General features: G+C 31.0%; 1 protein-coding gene across 1 annotated transcript in view; it reads left to right on the plus strand.

Annotated features, from left to right (window-relative positions):
• The window catches only part of Cand1 (Cullin-associated and neddylation-dissociated 1), an 80483-nt gene that overhangs the window by 7955 nt on the left and 51800 nt on the right, over window positions 1-20728 (plus strand). The window contains 5 exon segments of the mRNA XM_076493603.1: window positions 4439-4540; window positions 6388-6455; window positions 9387-9499; window positions 11255-11355; window positions 12487-12553. Of these exon segments, the coding sequence (XP_076349718.1) occupies window positions 4439-4540; window positions 6388-6455; window positions 9387-9499; window positions 11255-11355; window positions 12487-12553 (451 nt within the window).

The raw sequence follows: 20728 nt of genomic DNA on the forward strand, positions 1-20728 counted from the left end.
TCTTATTGTGGTTACAAGGTCTATCAAATGACAGACCCTGCATAGAGTATAGAAAATAACAAAATATAAAGTTTTACTGAAAACAAACATTTGAAATGTACTTGGGAGGTTTTAGGGATTATGCAAATAATACTTGAGATTTTTGGGACAAAGAATATTTTTTGTCATAACATAAAATCACTTTGCACTGATTAGTATTGAAACACTATTTTCACAAACAAGTCTGTAGTAAAAACATTTCATTAAATAATCTGATTTTTGTATACACAATACTTGTAATCTTTACTAAAAGTCTACAAAAATTTTGTGAAGATGTACATGTAGTATCTAAAGCTAGTGTAAATACTTAACATGTGTAGACTATTTTGTGTATGTTATACTGAGGCTATTGCAAAAAGGCTAAATGGTATCATTGTAAAACTTCATACATTTGCTTTTTCCATGCGACAATAAGGTATCTGGACTAAATGTTTGTTTTCTTCAGTTAGTACTTTTTGTAGAACACCTGCAGTTCTTACAATGTAGATACTATCAGTTTTTCTTAAAATCATTATAAGTAATTATAACTAATTTCAACTTAAAATGTTTTTATTTTCATATTAATCACATGACTAAAGGTATAAGTTCCGAAATCATTGGATTATAACCTGACTGAACCAATCGTTCATAGAATGTATTAAGTGTTTTAACTTTCACTTATTTTGGTCTCTTCAGGACTGTATAATAAACTCTGATTAATTCAACAGTATTATTATTGTGAAAATCTGTTTCATGTAATAAATACTGAAAATTTTCATCACATAAATAACTTTAAAAACATTATTTCTGTTGCTCTGTAGAAGTTGAACAGTACTTTTTAACTCAGTACTATAATATCTGAATAGACTAGTTTTGTTCTTTTCCTAATGATTTTTTCACTACTCTTTAGCTCAATAAGTAAAATCAGGTACAATTTATTTCCACTGGTTGCTTACAAATTGCTCAAGTTTCTGCATATTTATACAACACCTAAATCTCCAGTATTGCTACATGCTCTTATAAAATTGTACAATAGTAAAGAAATGTGTACATGGCATTGTTGTAACAGGGACTGGTAAGTTAATAAATCTTTTATTGTTACTTAGTGCTAAGTACTGTAGTTTTGTTGGCTGTATGAAACATTTTCTAGTACAAAGTTTAGGATTAAAAGTAAACCTAAATGATTGTGCTCGAAGTCTAAAGACAAAAATGAAAAAATCCAATTTTATTTGTTAATTCTAACAATTACAACAATTTAATTTAGATATTTTTAAATCAATATTTTGACATTTTGTAAATGTATTTAGAGTAATTCATAAAGGAAAAACCTTTTATTTCTGCACAACTGCAAAGAATTTTGCCTGTAAAAAAACAACAGTTTTCAATGGTTTTTTTTTAGAATCTTTCTGTTCACTCAAATATATTTATGTTGAGAATTTATTTTTCCCTTGAGAATGTTATAATTTTTCTTCACTGTTAAGCATTTCTCTTAGTTTTTGTAGAAGCCTTGGTTGAAACCTTGTTATGGTGTCTCATAAGTTGTTTTAATCATTTACTAATGAAACACAATTTTGAAAGAAGTTATAAGAGAAGTCTAAATATCATTGTATAGAGTAAGAATTAGACTATTACATAACAGCAGAATAAATGTGTATAGATGTAAACCTTTATATATTTGAAAGCCACAGAAATCAATGATATGTAAGCATGTAACATGTATCTGTTGAATGTGTTACAAAAAAACAGGAATTTAAGACAAAAAGAAGTACAATGTTTGGAGAAGGTTTTTGTCATCATTAGGTAAGAGTAGTTAGACTCATGAATAAACACTACAGTACAATACAATACAAAAGGTTGCACTGATGGAGATTGCCTAAGGCTAAACAAATATATTTTCTTATGGCTGAAGAACTGATGTTGCACATGGAGGTTGAAAGACCAAACAAACATTTGAAAGTTGAACTTTTGGATATTATTTAGGAAAAGTAGAATATTTCTATTTTCTTATTCTATTTTGTAACATGTTGAAAAATTCCTTGAATATAGCACTTGTCTTCCACGCTTTATTGTTCACTTTCCACTCCACAGGAAGTTCATTTTTCTTTAAATTTTTGAAACAGCATGGATTTTCACTTTCACCTATTACCCATGGTTTCTCTAGTTTACCATCAGCAAATGCAACCAAAAATAGTCAGTTGTTCGTAGGAATGGTAACCTCCGAAATAACGACGGCAGAAAAAAGAACATAATATGTTTAACCAATACTTACTGTAACAAAATGTCCAATAATTTATTAACATTTAAACAAATTATTAATTAAACAAAAATTTATTATTTCAATAAGAAATTAATATTTAATCACAAACATTCTTTCCTCCTTACTCAGGTTCTAATCCTACTTGTTGATAGATGATGTAGGTGAAAGATAGTTTTTTGTCCGTGTTATGCAAGTTCTGCCATATAGAGGGCCTTTTATAAGAGAAATCTCAAAATAATGCTGCAAAATTTGATATTTCAGGCTTGTACAGGTTTCTGGCTAAGACAGGTTTTACTGTATTTTGCAAAATTATGTCAGTAACTTTGATATGCAATAGTAGATTAATTCAAATGTTAGTATGATACATTAACTTTTTAATTTAAAAATAAATATTAAAAAAACACACATGGTATGTTGCATGCAATACTGGTTCAAATAAGATTTTTGCAATGTCAAAATACTACTTACTAATTCAGATTTCCAGTATTGACAAGCTAGAATACAAAGTAAGGGCCTCATGTTTTTTCCATCTGTTTAGATGTGGCTTATGTACTGAATCAAACATAGTGGATCCACTCTTCTCTTTCCATTTTTGGAAATGGTCCTTGTATACAGTTACTTCAATATGTAATGTGAATAACCAATTGACAGCTTAGAATGCCCCTTAGTGGTTTTCTTTGGCATTCTAATCTGTCAAAAGGTTACCTCATTCTTTTGAATCAAGATTTGAAGGTGGTAATTTGGTGTTTTTAGCCTGCTCGAAGTTTATATTTTTTTAGACATTAATGTCAACTTAGTTATTAAGTTTAATAAATTATAGTGGAATTCTATGGTATCAGTAGAGTATTGTATGTATTTTTGGTTCTTCAACTGTATATATATGAAATATAAAAAACCTTTTCATTTCATATTGTGCAAATTTATAAAAGGCTTAGCAATTTATGTGAAGCAACAACTGTGTTCAAAGGTCATAACTAGAAGAGATAATTGTTTTATTTACTTCACTTAATATTCTGTATTTTAAAGAAATTTTAATAACTTATTTATAAATAGTAATAATCTATATACATATATAATGTATAATGATTGAAATGTGAAAGGGTTAATAGATATACTATGGTTTTATTGAGTCATGATGTTTGTAAACATTTTTTAAAATATTAACCAAAAAATTGTTACCAAACCAGATAAGTTTACTGTTTAATGAGTATGGTAGGTATTTATGAAGTGTTCTAATGACTCAAAACTTGAATATTATTTTCATGTTTAACCTATTAAAACTATGTACATAAACAAATTAGCTAACATGTTACTTAGTTGTTTCTAATTGCAACTGTGATGTGTTGTAAATAAAACTATTGTTACCCTTGCATGTGACAGTAAAACGCGTTTTGACTATTTTATTATCAATCTAATTGATTTATGTAAGTTCAATGTGGTGGTACTTAATCAACATTAGCAGTTCATTTATTGAGTAAAAAATGTTTAGGTTATTTAAAACTGGAAAAATATTTTTTTGATATTTTTTTTTTTCCAAAATGTACAAATGATGGCATTCAAAAGAGGTCATTGATATGAAACTAGAGTAAATCATGAATTACTCTAAAAAAAATTAAACAATGTTAGTGAACGTAGAAGTGTTAACACAACACATTAGATTAATTGGAAAAGTTATAAAAACAGTTTGCCCTTTTTATACATTTTTGCATTTCATACTTGTTTGTACAGGGGTGTGTGGGGGGTATATACTAAATTAATTACTGCCCCTGTTGGTTAATCAGTTAGCAAATACTATTATTCACAGATTACTAGCTCTACATATTACCAAGTTCCTTCTGTTACATTTTATGAAAGTCTGTAATCTCAAAAGTCCAACAACTTGAAGAGGTCACCATTTGTTTTATGTTACAAATATTATATTCTTTGTTTTGATGTAGTTGTTGCAATGCCAGATATTTTTATATATCAGAACTGTACATGTACAAGGCAGTGAATCATTGAACATTAATGTATGTTTATGAATGCTTTGTTTGTAATCTGTCAGTAACAAAAATATATTTTGTGAAAATCTGAAACATACACCAATGCTTGCCTTTAGTGAAAGCTATTTTAATGCTCAGTACAGCTTTGACAGATGACACTGGTTTATTCTTTTTGATCTAGATGACCTCTAGTGACAAAGATTTTCGGTTTATGGCAACCAATGATCTAATGGGTGAATTACAAAAACAGTCCATTAAACTCGATGATGATAGTGAAAGAAAAGTAAGTAACAGTAAATTCCAAGATAAATTAATACAGTAACATTGAGTAAGACAATGGTATTTAAATACTGTTATTTTAACATGTTAATAATTGTTTACCATCTGCTGGAACTCGGAATTAACATTAGAAATATCCCAGATGTTTTTTTCAGCTAAAGCTGCATACTTTTGAGCTTTGTTTTGTTTATAGGCATGTATAGTCCAAGTGAGACATTCTGCATATTATGTTTTTTTTTCCTTGAAAACTAATATATCCATAAAATTCCATTATTATTATTATTTTTTCTATTAAAATGGCAGAGACTGAAGAAATTGTGTATGCCTTTAACTTACATTTGCTTTCAAGGTTGCTTTTCTCAAATAAGTCTATTTTTTATTCAGTTCCTATACATTCTTGCTATCAAAATATCAAATTTTTTTATTAAGCTCGACTCTGTTTACATATTTTCTTAGGGTTATTGGTAAAGAATCAAAATTTACTGACCAGTAACTTGTTTACTGCTTGTTTATTATTGGTTACTGAAAAATAATTGAATTTCATAGAAGACTTGCTCAGTAACTTTTTTATTTAAAATCATTAGCAAATAACTTATTTCTGTATTTACTTGATGTATTAATTTATTGAGTGTATGTGTGTGAAACTGTTGTATAAGGTTCAGCATCTTATCATCCATATTTATAAAGCAGTTAAAATATCCTCTTGGGAGGTAACACTCCGAAACTTTAATACCATCAGCTATTGTAAGGATTTTACTGATCATTCCTTGGTCCAGTTGATGTAAATCAAAAAGAGCAAAGGTCCCAACGCTAAGCCTTAAAGTATTACAGTTGTGATAGCAACCCAATTTGACTAAATAATCTTTATCTTCTACAATCCTGTAAAATTTCCATTATAACAGTAATGTTTTGTAATTCATTTATAGGGGTTTAATATTATTCAAGGTGTTGTGCTAGATTTCGTAGGACAATGGATAAAAAAGAATTTAGTTACCTGCTTTTGGAGTACAGCTTATAAATGCTATGACACTTGTAGAGTTTAGTTACCACTTATTTTAAAACTGTAATAATTGTCAACTAAAGAAATGAAACAGCATGCAAATGTACAATAGGATAAACAAACTATTAGACTGGAATTATGTAAAGTTTGAGCAACATTAATGTTGATCTGGAGTTATGAAAATTAGTGAGTGATGATAATTGAATCACATGCTACAGTGTTTTTACTTGGCTGAAACAAAAGCTAGAGTAATTTGTCTTCCATCTCACCAAATTTCAATTGGATACATATGCTACATTTAGTGTTTGCTTGTGTCTAAAAGAAAAAAACTAAATTAAGCAAGTTGAATACTTCATTTAAAATTGAGTTGACTCAAAATTGTGTTGAAGTTCCAGCTTAATGGTAAACAGGTCTACTGCAATTGATTGATGAATGATTATGGGAATAGCAAAGTTCTGAGATGGTATCTCACTTCATCACACAAAAGAGCTCAATTCTTTTGCACATATGTCTGTAAGATTTCAAAGCCATTACCTTTGAGCTGCTTTCTACCTAATAAAAACACATTTAATATAAATTGCAATAGTGCATGATGTCATCATCTCTTGATGGTAACCCGAACCAATAGGAGGACAAAACAACGTTCTTGCACAATAACTATGTGTGGTTGTAATGTGTGTGTGTGTGTCCAGTATTCTTATTCTTCAAATGTTATTAGAATGGTGTAATTTGTTAAAAATTGGTCAAACTGGAATTTTTTTTACATCAGTGTGTGCAAACAACAATGTTGAGAATGTGTTTTGTAGATACAAGAACTTTCACATTTGACTTTTGTTTGATGTTACTTGTAGGTTGTCAAAATGTTGTTGAAGCTTTTGGAGGACAAAAATGGTGAGGTACAAAACCTTGCTGTAAAATGGTAAGTTAGGGTTTTTATCTTTAACATGTTTTGGTTAAATTATCATGTTTGGAAAAAATCCATCCCATATTAACCCTTGGATTGTTGGTTTTTGTATGCATTTATATATGAATAATCTTAATATTACAACTGAGTACAAGTTAAACTACACATGCTACGTTCTTGGAACTTCATGAAAAAGAGAGAGAAGACAATAGCTGGTTCAGTTCTTTTTCCTGAACTGAAAAAAATGTTTGTAATTGATTAAGTATGGAGTCTCTAATTATGGCCAGGGCATGAAAAGTGAGAAAAATATCAAGAGTTTAATATTTTAAAGAATTATCTATGTCTTATATTTACCAAACTACCATGTACTAGGTTGCACTTCACATTTGTGTGATAACAAAGTGAAAAGCAGCCTCTTCCCTGTTGCAAGTAAGAAACTGTTATAACATGGGGGTGAGATAAGGTAACTTGTGCACCCCCATCACCCTCCAGGATCCTATCACATTAAGAGTTTTATGTGACATAAAAGTGTCCTAATTGCAGGAAAAAGAAATTGACATTTGATATTTTGGAATGAACTTCTTGTAACAGTGCTTGTTGTTTGAGATGAGTGTGTTGTATTTTAGCTCAAGACTGTCAAATTTTATTTTTATTTAAGACATGAGGTGAATTCTTGTATTGTTAGGATTGAAGAAATCTAAAGTTTTATATATTTAACATGTACAACTTTTTTTTTTTATTATTACAAACTCAAGCGACAACTGTAATGGTAAGGATTTAGCTATTACATCTTAAAATGGCTACATGGTTGAACTTTCAAGTGATTAAGTCTGTTCCATATACTTGTCAATATTTGGATAGTTAACTTGCATAGTGATACTGTCTATCTAGCCCATGCCCTAATTAGCCAGCTTTTCTAGCATGTACTGTGTGTCAGTTCCCAAGATGTATCCAAATGTAATTATTATTTTGCAACTGATATTCATGACATGTTTTGCATTTGTATTTGAAAGTACTGATATAAAAATTTTCTGTCACACCCACTTGTAAACATAGATGTATACGGATCCCTTTAGCAGACATGGAAAAGGAAACAGAAGGAGGTCAGAAAAGCAATTCAAAGAAAACTATGTGTAATTCATTTTGCAGGTTTAGTGTCTGATTCATTCACACATGTTTCTCAGTATAAAGATTCAGACAAGAGACTTGGTAAAGTAAAAGAAGTAGGTGAATTAAAGCATAGCCTGTGGACTCTTCTCATAGGATGGATGATGCTTGTTCCAAGTGAGGTGACAGAGGAGTATGGATATCACTCTGACTGCTACCAAACAGCAGGATCACAATACTGCATCACATTCAAGATGCATCTAAGCCTTCAGAGCACCCACCAAAATCTCTTTTACCAACATTCAAGTGACAAAGCATGCTTGAAAAGAGTGTTGTCAGCTCAAGGAACCTCAAAATTTGACTTCAGTTGTTGAAGTGGCAGAGAGGAAAGGTGATAAAACTTCTGAGCAGAAGTGCAGTGGAAGTACATTTTAACAAAAGTGGCTGGTAAGACATCATAGTGATCTCAATTGCCAGAGAAATCAAAACAATAAAGAGAAGGAATTGCAGAAGAACCTGGAAAGGTGCATTCTTCAATCTTTCTTGAAGAATATAAATTCATTAACAAAAATATTGTATATCAGAAAAAAATCTGAAACTTCATGACCTTTATCAATTTTATGTTTTCAATTTGTAAAATAAAATTTTCTGAATTCTTTCACACTTGCTCAGTTTTTTTTTATGTGAATCTGTGCATTGGAAAAACAAACTAAGTGAATCACATTTTGAGTTTGCAAGATGGATTGCACAAATTTGTTTCCACTGTCCATCTGTTTCCTCTTTTGCTCGCACTCCTTCCAATCCACGTTCTTCTGTGCTTGTAGGAGGACGTTGTGAATGGAACTGGCAGAAAACATTTATTTCAAGAGTTTCAAGTATACACATAAAACAAGTCAAATGTAACAGTTGTAAAATAGAAAATGAATCAACACAAACTTTTGGAATTGGCAAAGAAAAAACAGTTCATCATATATATTAGGACACTGACTAATACATCTGGTATTTCCTTATCATACTTCAGAAATTGTCTGGATTAGATACATCCACCTCAGAAATCAACCTATGTAACTATTTTAAAATGTGGTAGTTAAATTTTTGCCAATAAGGCAGTCATTTTGGATTTGTAGAAAAAAAAACAAAAAACTGCACATATTTGAATGTGTAAGAGTTTTTTTTTTTCTTTTCTGAGAGTATATGATTTGATTTTGTATATGCTAAGGCAAATTAGAAGTACACTAAAGTCAGATCTGTATTTGCATTTTGATGGTCTCTGGTTATAATCCGTAAAGATATCTTTAGAAAACATACTATTAGAGGTAGTTCATTCCTAAATATCTAATGTTAACTTTTTTTTGACACTTGTAAGGCATTTAAAAGCACTGATGTGATAGGTTTCTGTAGATGGTGATAGTATTTATTTGTTGGAAAATTTTCTTTTTTTTTATTGGAATTCGTTTTTATATCTGATATTCAGTGATATGGATTGTATCAAAGTTTTTTGTAAAAATAAATTTCAAATCATTTATTTTGAAAGGGGCCAAGCATAATAGATTAGTTCTACTAGTTGGACTATTTTTTTTGCATAAAGTTATATAGGTTCAAAACAATTTTAAGACGAAGCCATGAAATCCTGTCATTTAAGCACTTTAAAAGAAGGATATTTCTTCATCAGGGCAAACTTATGAAGAGAGGTCAACCTTTATGTTAGGTTTTGTGGCATTTGTTTTCATTTGCAAATGGTACTGTTTGTTGATTTTCTAATCCTAGTTCAACTTTAGTTAGCTGATATGGTCTACATAAAGTGTAAGGTATTTCATTGTTTGTACATGTACATTTTAGTTTGGGCCCACTTGTAAACAAAGTAAAAGAGTATCAAGTGGAGACAGTTGTAGACACCTTGTGTAACAATATGGTATCTGAGAAAGAACAGTTGAGAGATATTTCAAGCATTGGTAAGAATTTGAATTTTATATTGTGTGAATCAAATATTGTAGTCTGTTTATTTATATTGTGTGAATCAAATATTGTAGTCTGTTTATTTATATTGTGTGAATCAAATATTGTAGTCTGTTTATTTATATTGTGTGAATCAAATATTGGATTGTAGTCTGTTTATTATTTTTATTTCTTACTATAAAAACTTAGATAGTAGTTATAAAATTTCTAAAATATTATGTTTTTGCATTTTTGTACTTTTACTGACCTGAAAGCAAAGCTTGCACTTGAGTTTTGGTTTTATTGTAAAACACATGAATGTTTTCAATGTAAATGAACCAACAGAAGTAATATTTGAACATTTCTAGTGCCTGTTTTGAGACTATTATCTAATTGGTTAGCAACAGATTTCAGAGGTTGTTAAAATGTATCAGATTGGGTGGTATGGGTATTAACACTTATCAACAAGGAGAGAACGTTTTGACCTTCCTAGGTCAGCTTAAGGTCATCAAGAAAAGTTTCCAGAGGTTGTTTTAGGATTTTAAAAATATGTAGACATGTACAGTGAGACTAGTGTCATGGTAGCCAGCACTGTATACTATACAGGTGTAAATTGCAGTGAGTGGTAGCCTATATACAGTTTTTGTTGTTTGATCTAAATCGAAGTGAGTGGATAACCTACATACATGGTTTTTGTTGTCTGTCACCACTGCTCAGAAATCACGTATACAATTTTTGGTCATCCATGCATTCCGCTGCTACAGACACACAGATAAGGTACAGTCCATCACTACACCTTATTTCTGTGTGTCTGTAGCAATGGAATATTTCTTCTTGGGTTGATGTAGCAGTAGGCTACTTTTTATTTCTAGATTGCCATTCTAGTTGACTATTGCTAACATGGAATGGGTAACATTGGTAATGTTTCTCAGAAAGTAGACCAAAGATTATGAACTGCTTTGTTGCTTGTGTTGAGTCATGATATGAAAATTTACATTTGTAAAGCTATAGAATCCTTTCTCAAAACTTTTATTTTGTCCATAGATTTACAGTTTATTGCCTCTTTTTTTTTTTTGTAAGCTCTGACTTGATAATGAAATCTGTATGTTACAGAGTTTATTTTCAGTAGAGATGTAATGCTAATGATGGTTCTCAGCTTTATCACTGTAGATGATAGAGAGTACATTTATATTTATATTTGTTTGATACCATGTTCCATGTGGGTTGGTTGAGGAATGCTTCTTCAACTAGTGATATACGATTATTAGACACAAGATATTGAATAAATGTCATAATTTTATGAGGATGACAGTACACTGTTAAAAGAAGTATCTGTGTAACTGTTCGGTGGATGTTAAGTATATTCCTTTAGATACATTTTGGTGTTAGGTTATACATTTGTTGGTAATGTAAAAAATGGTAGTATGTTGGAATGTTTAATGAAAGTTTCAATTAACATTATGACTTTTAAGATAAACAGTTTTTAAATAAAGTTATCTTATTTTGAAGGATTAGCAGGCTATTTTGAAAATAAAAAGTCAATTGTAATTGTATACCTCCTGGAAATGTAGTTTATTATTTATGTAAAAGAAAATGCAGAAAGTAATGGTATGCTGTCCAGCAGTAACAAATTATGATGAGATTGAAAACTGCTGATACAACTGTGAATTAAAAACAGTATCTGTGACATTAGTGTCTTTAATCAAGTGTACTTTAATGTTTTTAACCACAGATATCTATGTATTTATTGTCATTAAGCAATATTTTGTCAGGATTGAAGACAGTCATAAGTGAGTTACCGCCAACATCAACGGCACTTGTTGCTACAATTTGTAAGAAGATTACTGGGCGTTTAAGCAATGCAATTTCAAAGGTAAGTAAATGATTTGTATGAAAGATAGAGTATCTCTTTTTGTTGTTGGTCTGAACATATTACTCTTGTAGGAGGTGTTTCTTCTTTTTGGCATTATTGTGACAATAGACATTAGAGCTCCATTATGGCCAGGTGGTTGGAACACTTGACTCACAATATTTTGGTTGCGTATTTGAATCCCCACCCCACTATACGTGCTCACCCTTTCAGCCATGGGGGTGCCTAATAATGTGATGGTCAATCCTGCCATTTGTTGGTAAGAGTAAACCAATAACTAGTTGCCTTCCCTCTAATCTTTCACTGCTCAATTAGGGATTGCTAGGGCATGTCACCCTTGTGCAGCTTTGTACAAAATAAAAATCAAATTCAAATAGACAAAAGTGTAACTCTTGAATTTAAATTTTTTTAATTTCACAACCTGAACCTCCTTCAGAAGATCCATTCACAGCCTTATTGAAAACAAACCGACTTCAACCTTTACGAGTATAATCTGACAATGTTACTGTGATAAAGAAACAAAGTATCTCTTGCAACATTTACAAGTTTAGACACATTTATGAAAGAGAACTTTTAAATAACTTTTATATTTGGCTTCCCACCCTCATGTAAGTTTTAAATAGCCTATGCTTAGTTTTATATGTAAAGGTAAATTTTGATGTAACACATACCAAATGCCTTAACTGGCTTTTTTTGTTGTTGTCGACTAAGTGTAATTTTCTGATAATAGAAAGAAAATAAATATAACTAATGGTCTGAGTCGTGTTTGTTGTTTGTCCTGTGATCATTCATAACATGTCAAACAATTAATTCATACAAAATGAAACACTGTACTTAGAAACTAAAATTTTTATTATATAATTAAATAATAATGGTAATGAATTTTCTATTTATAAACTTGCAAACAGTATAAGAAAGTTCACAATCCATTTTATTATAAGGAACAACCATTAAAATGTTTTTCTTATGACATCTAATACAAAAATATTATTAAATTTATATGCCAGTATAATTTGTTTATTCTAAATTTTACAAAAGAGTTGGAAGCTGCTAAGCTATGAGTGAAAATATAGTGATATGTAGATGCTTTGTACATTTTTTAATATAGTTTTGTTTTTGTGTTTTGGTTCATAGCAAGAAGATGTTTCTGTTCAGCTGGAAGCTCTTGATATCCTCTCTGATCTGTTGAGTCGGTTTGGAGGTAAATGTATTTTTATAATTAGAGTTGAGTACTAGGTGATAATCCAATGAGCTGCACTGGCCTTCTGCATGAAGACCAACTGTCTTGTGATAGGTAGAAGAGTTGCTTTATCAACGATAGTGGTTAGTAGGATATAAAGAACACCTGCCAACATTTTAATACCTTGCTCAATATACACAGGGTTTGTCCATTGGGTTGAACCCATATTAGAAGATTATCTACAACTCTAATTTTGAATTTACCAAGTTTATCTTTTCAAAATGTGATAAGTTTTCAGTAAACATTACAAGTATGTTATACACAGAAAGCCAAAGTTTTTAATAAAGTATTCTTACTGATATTTGTCTCTGAATTTACGTTAATCAGTCAGGCACGGATGCTCACTAGTCTGAGTTTTAGGTGATTTTCATATTGAGAATAACACTACTTTTTTTATCTTACAGTTTCCATATCTCACTTGCATAACTTCTAGAACCTCCTTAATAAATAGCAAAAGTTTGTTTCCAGTAACACACTGTTTTATCTTCACCAACACTGTTCACCGATTTGACCAATCTTGTAACCACTACAAAAATATGAAATAAATTTAAGTTATCCTTTTTAACTTTCTGGAATCACTGCAGTTTGTAACAGAAAATTAGTTATTTATCCTAAACAGTTTCAGTCTTTTAACAGTTTATATATGTATTTATTGTTTTATTGGTCTTTGAGTTGTGTATAACTACTGAGAAAAGTAATAAATCACCTGATGTGAATACAAAGTTAGGGTGAACAAAATTTCAGGTTACACCTTGTGGCATCTAACTCTCTATTTTCCATGACTTTAGTCTTCACTCAATAGAATCTTGAGAAATTTCACTTTTTATCAGAATGAATTGATGTAAGGATGTCATAGTTGCTTAGTTTACAAAATAGTTTTTTTTTTTAATTGGTTATATACTTGCACCATTGGCAAATAAGCACAAGTTGAGGAATATTTTCAAAATCATTAAGAGTTTGGGAGAAATTGTGCAGTGAATGAAACAAATTTATTGGCATTTCATAAAGTAAGGAATGTTGGAGGTTCTTTTTTAAGTTCCGTCAGTATCTGTTGTTGTTGTTTATTTGATTAATGGACATTTCAAACTCATATAAGGGAAGAAAGTCCAAAACGGACTTCAGAGCAGTGTCATCATGTGACACATTGAATGGATAAATGAAAATTTATTTACTCAGCTATTTTATTTTTAAATTCAGAAATCAGAACTTGTTTTGTAAATTATATTTTGATGTCCAGTTTATTGACATGCACTAATAAATAAGTTGTTTAATGAAATTTTGATTTTAACTCTGTAAAAGTCTATGCCCATACTTTATCCACTACATGTGTACGTAGTCTTTGAGACAACTTGTGTAACTTTTATTAAATATCAGTGTTAAGTTTTTCCAATTAATGTTAAAAGAGAGTTTCTACCTTCATAACTTTGTCTTTCATTTTATTAATAATTCCTTCATTATTTTGTTTTTTTTCATTATCATTATTTAATATTAAAATTTAGGTTGTTTAGAATATTAAACTTCATTTTTATTAATCAGTATCTTTGCACGTTGGTGAAATGTCTATTTTGCGTTAAATGATTTTAGTGTCAATATGATATCCTACATATATGTCTGTGTGTGCGAAAATATTTGATGCAATGTCATTTTGCTTTAAATGAGTATTTAATTTCTCATTATTAACTCAAATCAATATGTGAAACTTCACTGTGTAAAAATATTCGTCTAGCTACATAATCGTGTTTTCTTAGTGTAAAATTTATTTTTATTTTATCATGATCAGCAAATCGACTACTATATCTTAGTAAATTCTAATATTATATGAATTTCAAGTGTTTAATTTTATGAGAAAATATTCAGGAAAATTTTCAGTTTCATAGTTTGTTCTATAAGTCTTTTCTTATTTATTTATTACTCCTCTGAGAAGTATGGAGTTTAATATATTTCATTTATTTTTATATCAATTTTTATAGCCTCAGTCTTACTTGTTTATAGAGCCACATATAAGAAAAGCAGACCCACCTGCCACACCCACCTCTCAAATCTTGTTTCACAAATTGCTAACAGTTCACTATGACTTTTTATAATAACCAATAGGAAATCAAGGTTTAAATCTACCAAATTATGTATTAAAATATTTTCAGTACAGAGCGTTGTCTATTTTGTTTTTATTCTCTCCTGGTGCTGAGATTGACAAGCTTAAGTAAATATTTAAAGGCTCTTGTGTTATAGTTAGGTAAATAAAGACTATTTAATGTACTAGAATAATTATTGTAAGAAAGTAGGCTTAAATTTCTTTAGCAACCAATAGCAAAATAAAAACAAGTAATCACAGGTAAGTACTATACTGATCACAGGTGAGTGCTGTACTGATCACAGGTGAGTGCTGTACTGATTACAGGTGAGTGCTGTATTGTTTTTCATCTATGTTTGTTTATTATCAAAATTAACTGAAATTATAATTTTTTTTAGGTAACATTAGGGGAGATAATGAAATAAATTAATTTTTCAGGAGCTGTACTCACATGCATCATATTATTTAATATAGTAATGTGAGCTACACACATTCACCTAGCTTACAAACTATGCAGTCAGATTATTAGTTATACAAAGGATAATAAAACAGTAATGTTAAGATTAAACATTGTATACTGTCATGAGCTTTAAAGCTATTCAGGATAAACAGTTGTTTCTACAAACAAAAAGGTAGTTTAGATTCAGTTTGTACAGTGTTTTTATGGTGGTTACAAGTCTGAAATTGAGTGTTTAAATAGTTAGGGTAGAAAAAATACAGAATAGTTAAACCTTTACTGACAAACATTTAATATTTATTTAGGAGGTTTTAGAGATCATGGAAATAAAAAATTTGAAAAATTTTAAATAAAGCATTTTTTATCTTAACATGAAAATTACTTTGAATTTACACCGATTAGAAGCCCGACTTCATATATTCATGGACAAATTCTCAGTAAAAGTTCGTCATTAAAGAATTGTATTCTTTGCATACAAAAGGCTCATGAAGTTTACTGAAAGAATGCAAGAGAAATATATATGCAAAAACGGTTCGTTTGGGTTGAGAAAATATTTTACATGGAAGAGCAAACAAGGTTTTGATGACCGAAGAAGGCCAAAATGTTTGCTCTTCTATGTAAAATATTTTCTCAACCCAAACGAGCCGTTTTTGCATATATATTTCTCTGCAAGTGGGTTTTCTCGACATCACAGAAAGAATGCAAGATTTTGTGAAAATACACAAAACATATTCAGAACTATAAAATGGAAATTCTGATAGTTGTTTTAGGTTATGAGGTCAGACACTTTAACCAAACTTGCATGTAAAGTGCTAAAAGCTGTGGAAATAATCTTCTGTTACAAGACATCTGGTAAACCTAATTACATTTAGCTGGTACCAGCTAAGGTAAATGGTAGTAAGATATTCAAATCCTAACTGACTTGACACTGCTTTTTTTTATTGAATTAAAATAGAATAAATAAATAACTTGTTTTTATTTGAAAAGAAACTATTTAATGGATATCAAATGTAGTTCACTCAGCATATAGTTAATCAAAATGTTACTTTACCTGACAGAAGTAATAGTGATGCCATTGTAACAGGTCAAGTGGTTGGCCATCTTTAAACATTTGTCTTTTTTTTCTCTCGTCTTTATGATTTACAGATAGAAGTGTAGACTATTTCAATCAGGATAAAATGTGTCCATGAATATCAGTCATTCTGAAACTACCTGAACTCATTGAAAATTTTATTGAACTAATGTTTTCATGAATGTATGTCAGTAAGTTTGGTAGAAAATTGTAGACTATAATTCAAATTTTAGTGTCACACATTAGTTAATTTTGTAACTTAAAAGTAGATATTTAAAAATATCCCAAAAAATGATTAGGCTGAAAGCAACATTGGTGAAAATTAAATATTTGATATTCAAGTACAAAGTCTATTATTTCTTATGAATTAGAAACTCAAATTACCGATTGACAAGTTAAGAACCTCCTGTCTTTTATATTTGTTGAAATATTGCTACGTTTACTGAACCCCACACACTGTTCTCGTCTGTGTTGATCTATGATATGTGAAAACTCAATTTCCTTCTGTTGGCTTTTCTGAGCCTTTTTGAAATATTTGAGTAGCAGACTCATTCCTTTGATGCTAAATTTTAAGTGGTAAGACTTTAGTAAGCTCATAATTTCATAATATTTAGATCCAGCTACTAAGTTACTAACCTTGTAGTGGAATTCTGTGGTATTGATATGGTAATTTGTAGTTTTTGGTTATTTCAAAATGTATATATAAAGTCAAAAATTTTTGTTTCACATTCTCCATGTGCATAACTTGATAAAGCTTAGCAACTTAAGTAAGCAGTAAATGAGTAGAAAGCTCATAATTAGAAGAGATAATTGTTTTCAATAACACTGTAACACAAAAGTTGTTTCTGAATAGTATGTGTTATTTCTTAATTGCTTATGTTGTAAAAGTACAGAAAATGACCATTATTCCCTTCAAACTTTGTTTTTGTGACCTGGATAGTGAATTTTGGAAATTAACCTATTTTCTATGTAAAAACATATTGCACATTTTCATTTACATAAGGTCAGAATAAAACAACATATGAATCAAGATTTACATGTATTTATACTAAAGTTACACAAAAAGGTTTAGAAGTGGGTAGTTTTTCAAGATTTGCGACTGTAACGTAAATCACTTTCATATATTCAAATATAGTCTTGGCATTCGACTTTGTTAGACCAAGATCTCTGATCAAGTTATTGAGGTCTCTTTGATTGGAGTATTATGGGTTTCTCTCACCAGCTGCAACTCTGAAATTGTAATCTGGATCTTTAACATCTGTTTTCTTTTCTGATTTGCTGCTCTCTTCTGAGGATGGCTGCTTTCTCTCTGGCAGAGTGGGTACAGGGAGCTCAGGGCAGTGTGGAACTGGGGCTGTGGATGATGAAAGGTCTGGAAACATGATAGCAGATGCATTCTTGCTAGCTGGACGTTTTGAAGGGTCCACCATGCAGAAGTAGAAATTGTTTGAGTGGTCGGTGGGTTCGTGCCATATTGTTGGAATAGCAAACTTCATGGCTCTCTTTTCCCCTCTGTACTATCCTACAAAAGAACAAAATAAAATTATTATGAAGAATAAATTTATTTCATCCACAACTAATGTGTAATAGGTTCATGCAAAATAATTTGATATTTTTTCTATACTATTGGAAATTAAAAAAAAAATTGAAAGATATTTAAATTTTAAAAGGTCTAAAATTTGTATAGTATAAAATCTTACTACTCAAGCAAGCAAAGCAAAAATTGTCCATCTTTTTGAGTATTTTTGCAGTGGTCGCAGGTAAAATGAGGTACTCAGGGTTTGTTTTGATCCACGACAGGGGTGCTGAAATATGCCTTGTAGGCTTCACACATTTTAGCAGATGCTGTCACAGAGTACTTCTTCACTCTTGTCTTGATAAATTGGCCACATACACAGCAGAATGTGTCTGGATAATGTTTACAGTTTCTTGATGCCATCTCTTGGCATAAGTAATTGGGAAATAACACTTTCTGCCCAGAAATAAGAAAGAGTAAAAAGTTTGTTACATAGTGTTATTATTAATTTATGTTCTGTATGTAAATAGTAATGTATACACATACACTGCAAGCCAAAATCTTAAGACCAATGAACATAAAGAAAAAATATGCATTTTGTGTTAGACTCAACCACTTATTTGAGTAGAGCTTTGAAAGATGAAAATAAAAAAAGGGAAAATAAAAATAAACTTTTTTAGCATTTAACAGGGAAAATGTGAGCACTAAGAAATTAGCCTAAATACTAGCTGGTCAAAAGTTTAAGACCATACTGAAATGAAGCGTTAATTGGTAAACATGTAACAAAATTTAGTCATTTGTGTTCAAGCATTAGCGTTGTTAACATCTTCCGTTGATATCACCTGTGTTACATTGGGTAGAAACGTGGTAAAGGCTAAAAATTTGACAGAGTTTGAACATGGTAGAATTGTCGAGCTGCAAAAACAAGGTCTCTCTGAATGTGCCATCGCTGGTGAGATTGGGCATAGTAAAATTGATGTTGCAAATTTCTTAAAAAACCCTGAGGGATACAGAAAGAGAATTTCAAGTGGTCGGCCCAAGAAATTTTGCTGGCGTTGAGCAGGAGGATTTGACAGGTTGTCTGGCAAGACACCAGCCGATCGTCGAACCAGATTAAGGCCCTTACGGACACAGAATGCATTTCAAGAACAATAAGATGACATCTATGAGAGAAAGGCTTTAAAAATCATAAATGTCTTCAAAGGCCATACCTCCTTCCACACCACAAAACAGCTTGGTTAAACTTTGCTGAGAAGCACCAAACATGGGATGTAGAAAAGAGGAGGAAGGTTTTGTTCTCTGATGGGAAAAAATTTAACCCTGGATGGTCCAGATGGCTTCCAATGTTACTGGCACTATAAGGATATCCCACCGGAGATATTTTCTGCATGACACAGTGGATGAGGTTCCATCATGATCTTGGGTGCTTTCTCCTTCCATGGAACAATGGAGCTTCAGGTTATATAGGGGCATTAAACGGCAGTTGGCTACATTGGCATGTTGGAGGGAGCGTCCTTATTGACTGAAGGCCCTTGCTTGTGTGGAAATGACTGGATCTTTCAGCAGGACAATGGTGCAATCCACAATGCCCACAGGACAAAGGACTTTTTCATGGCGAATAATGTCATTCTTTTGGACCATCCAGTGTGTTCACCCAAACTGAACCCCATTGAAAATTTTTGGGGGTGAATGGCAAGGGAAGTCTATAGAAATGTATGTCAATTCCAAAGAGTGCATGATCTTCATGAAGCCATCTCACCACTTGGAATAACATTCCAGCCAGCCCTCTGCAAACGCTTATATAGACCATGCCAAAGCGATTGTTTGCAGTTATTCACAATGACGGCCATGTAACTCATTACTGAGATCTTGTTGGGCATTTTCTACCCTGTTTAGGACTTCTTTTTGGTATGGTCTTAAACTTTTGACCAACTTGTATTTAGGCTAATTTCAGTGTTCACATTTTCCCTATTAAATGCTAAAAAAGTTTATTTTTATTTTCCCTTTCCTTATTTTCATCTTTAGAAGCTCTACTCAAATAAGTGGTTGAGTCTAACAAAGCAACATGCATATTTTTTTTTTTTATGTTTGTTGGCCTTAAGATTTTGGCCAGCAGTGTATAATGTATTTTACACCAGAGCAGGTATTTAGACTAAACATTTGTTATAATTTGTAGTCATTCTAGAATGGGAAAAAAAAGCATAATTTATATCCATTTTCTAATATTTTAAGGTGGTTTCAAGGTTGATCAAATTGGTCTAATGTGTATAGAGATACAGTAGTAAAAATAAGTTTTTTCTGGAAAAAAATTTTTTGATAATTGATTATGTTGAGGTTATAAATATTTTGTTTGTGAAATTTGAAATTTTTCTGTTACATGAAACTTTTTAATCTTAAAATCAAAATTTCTGTGCATGTTGGATAGGTCAACATTCTTTCGTGACAAAATATTTAATTAAAAACATCTTAATACTTGATTTGAAAACTTGATACTTTGTGTACGAAAGTCTTGTTGTGTTAATCAGTAACCAACATAATTTTGTGAAGATATTTGTATATTAAAAATCATAGCATCCTATGGACATTTTGTGGTTAGAAGTTGGAAGGCTATCACCCAGTCCATAATAGTAGGGTTAATATTGTCTCATTCAGTATATTACTGTTTATTTTTTCATATACTCTTCAAAAAAAGAAACGCAAAAGGCAAAATATGAGACATATTGTTAAGTTTATTCCGGGTAGTTCTGTTTGACGTGTGAAACTTTGCACATTCACTGCTGAACATCCAAAGTCTGCAAAGCTAAGTCCACGCTCACTAGGTGAAGTTTAACGTCACTCAACGTCAATAATGAGTATGCCCCTGTGAGCATCAATAACAGCTTGGCATCTCCTGCCCATGGAAGCGATGAGATAACTAATCACATCCTGTGGAATGGCTGTCCACTCAACCTGCAAAGCTGCTGCAAGCTGATGTAGAGTCTGCGGTTGAGGTTGTCGCCGTCGCAGACGTCGGTCCAACT

The sequence above is a fragment of the Tachypleus tridentatus genome, chromosome 3 (assembly GCF_004210375.1).
Source record: "Tachypleus tridentatus isolate NWPU-2018 chromosome 3, ASM421037v1, whole genome shotgun sequence".
Taxonomy (NCBI): Eukaryota; Metazoa; Arthropoda; class Merostomata; order Xiphosura; family Limulidae; genus Tachypleus; species Tachypleus tridentatus.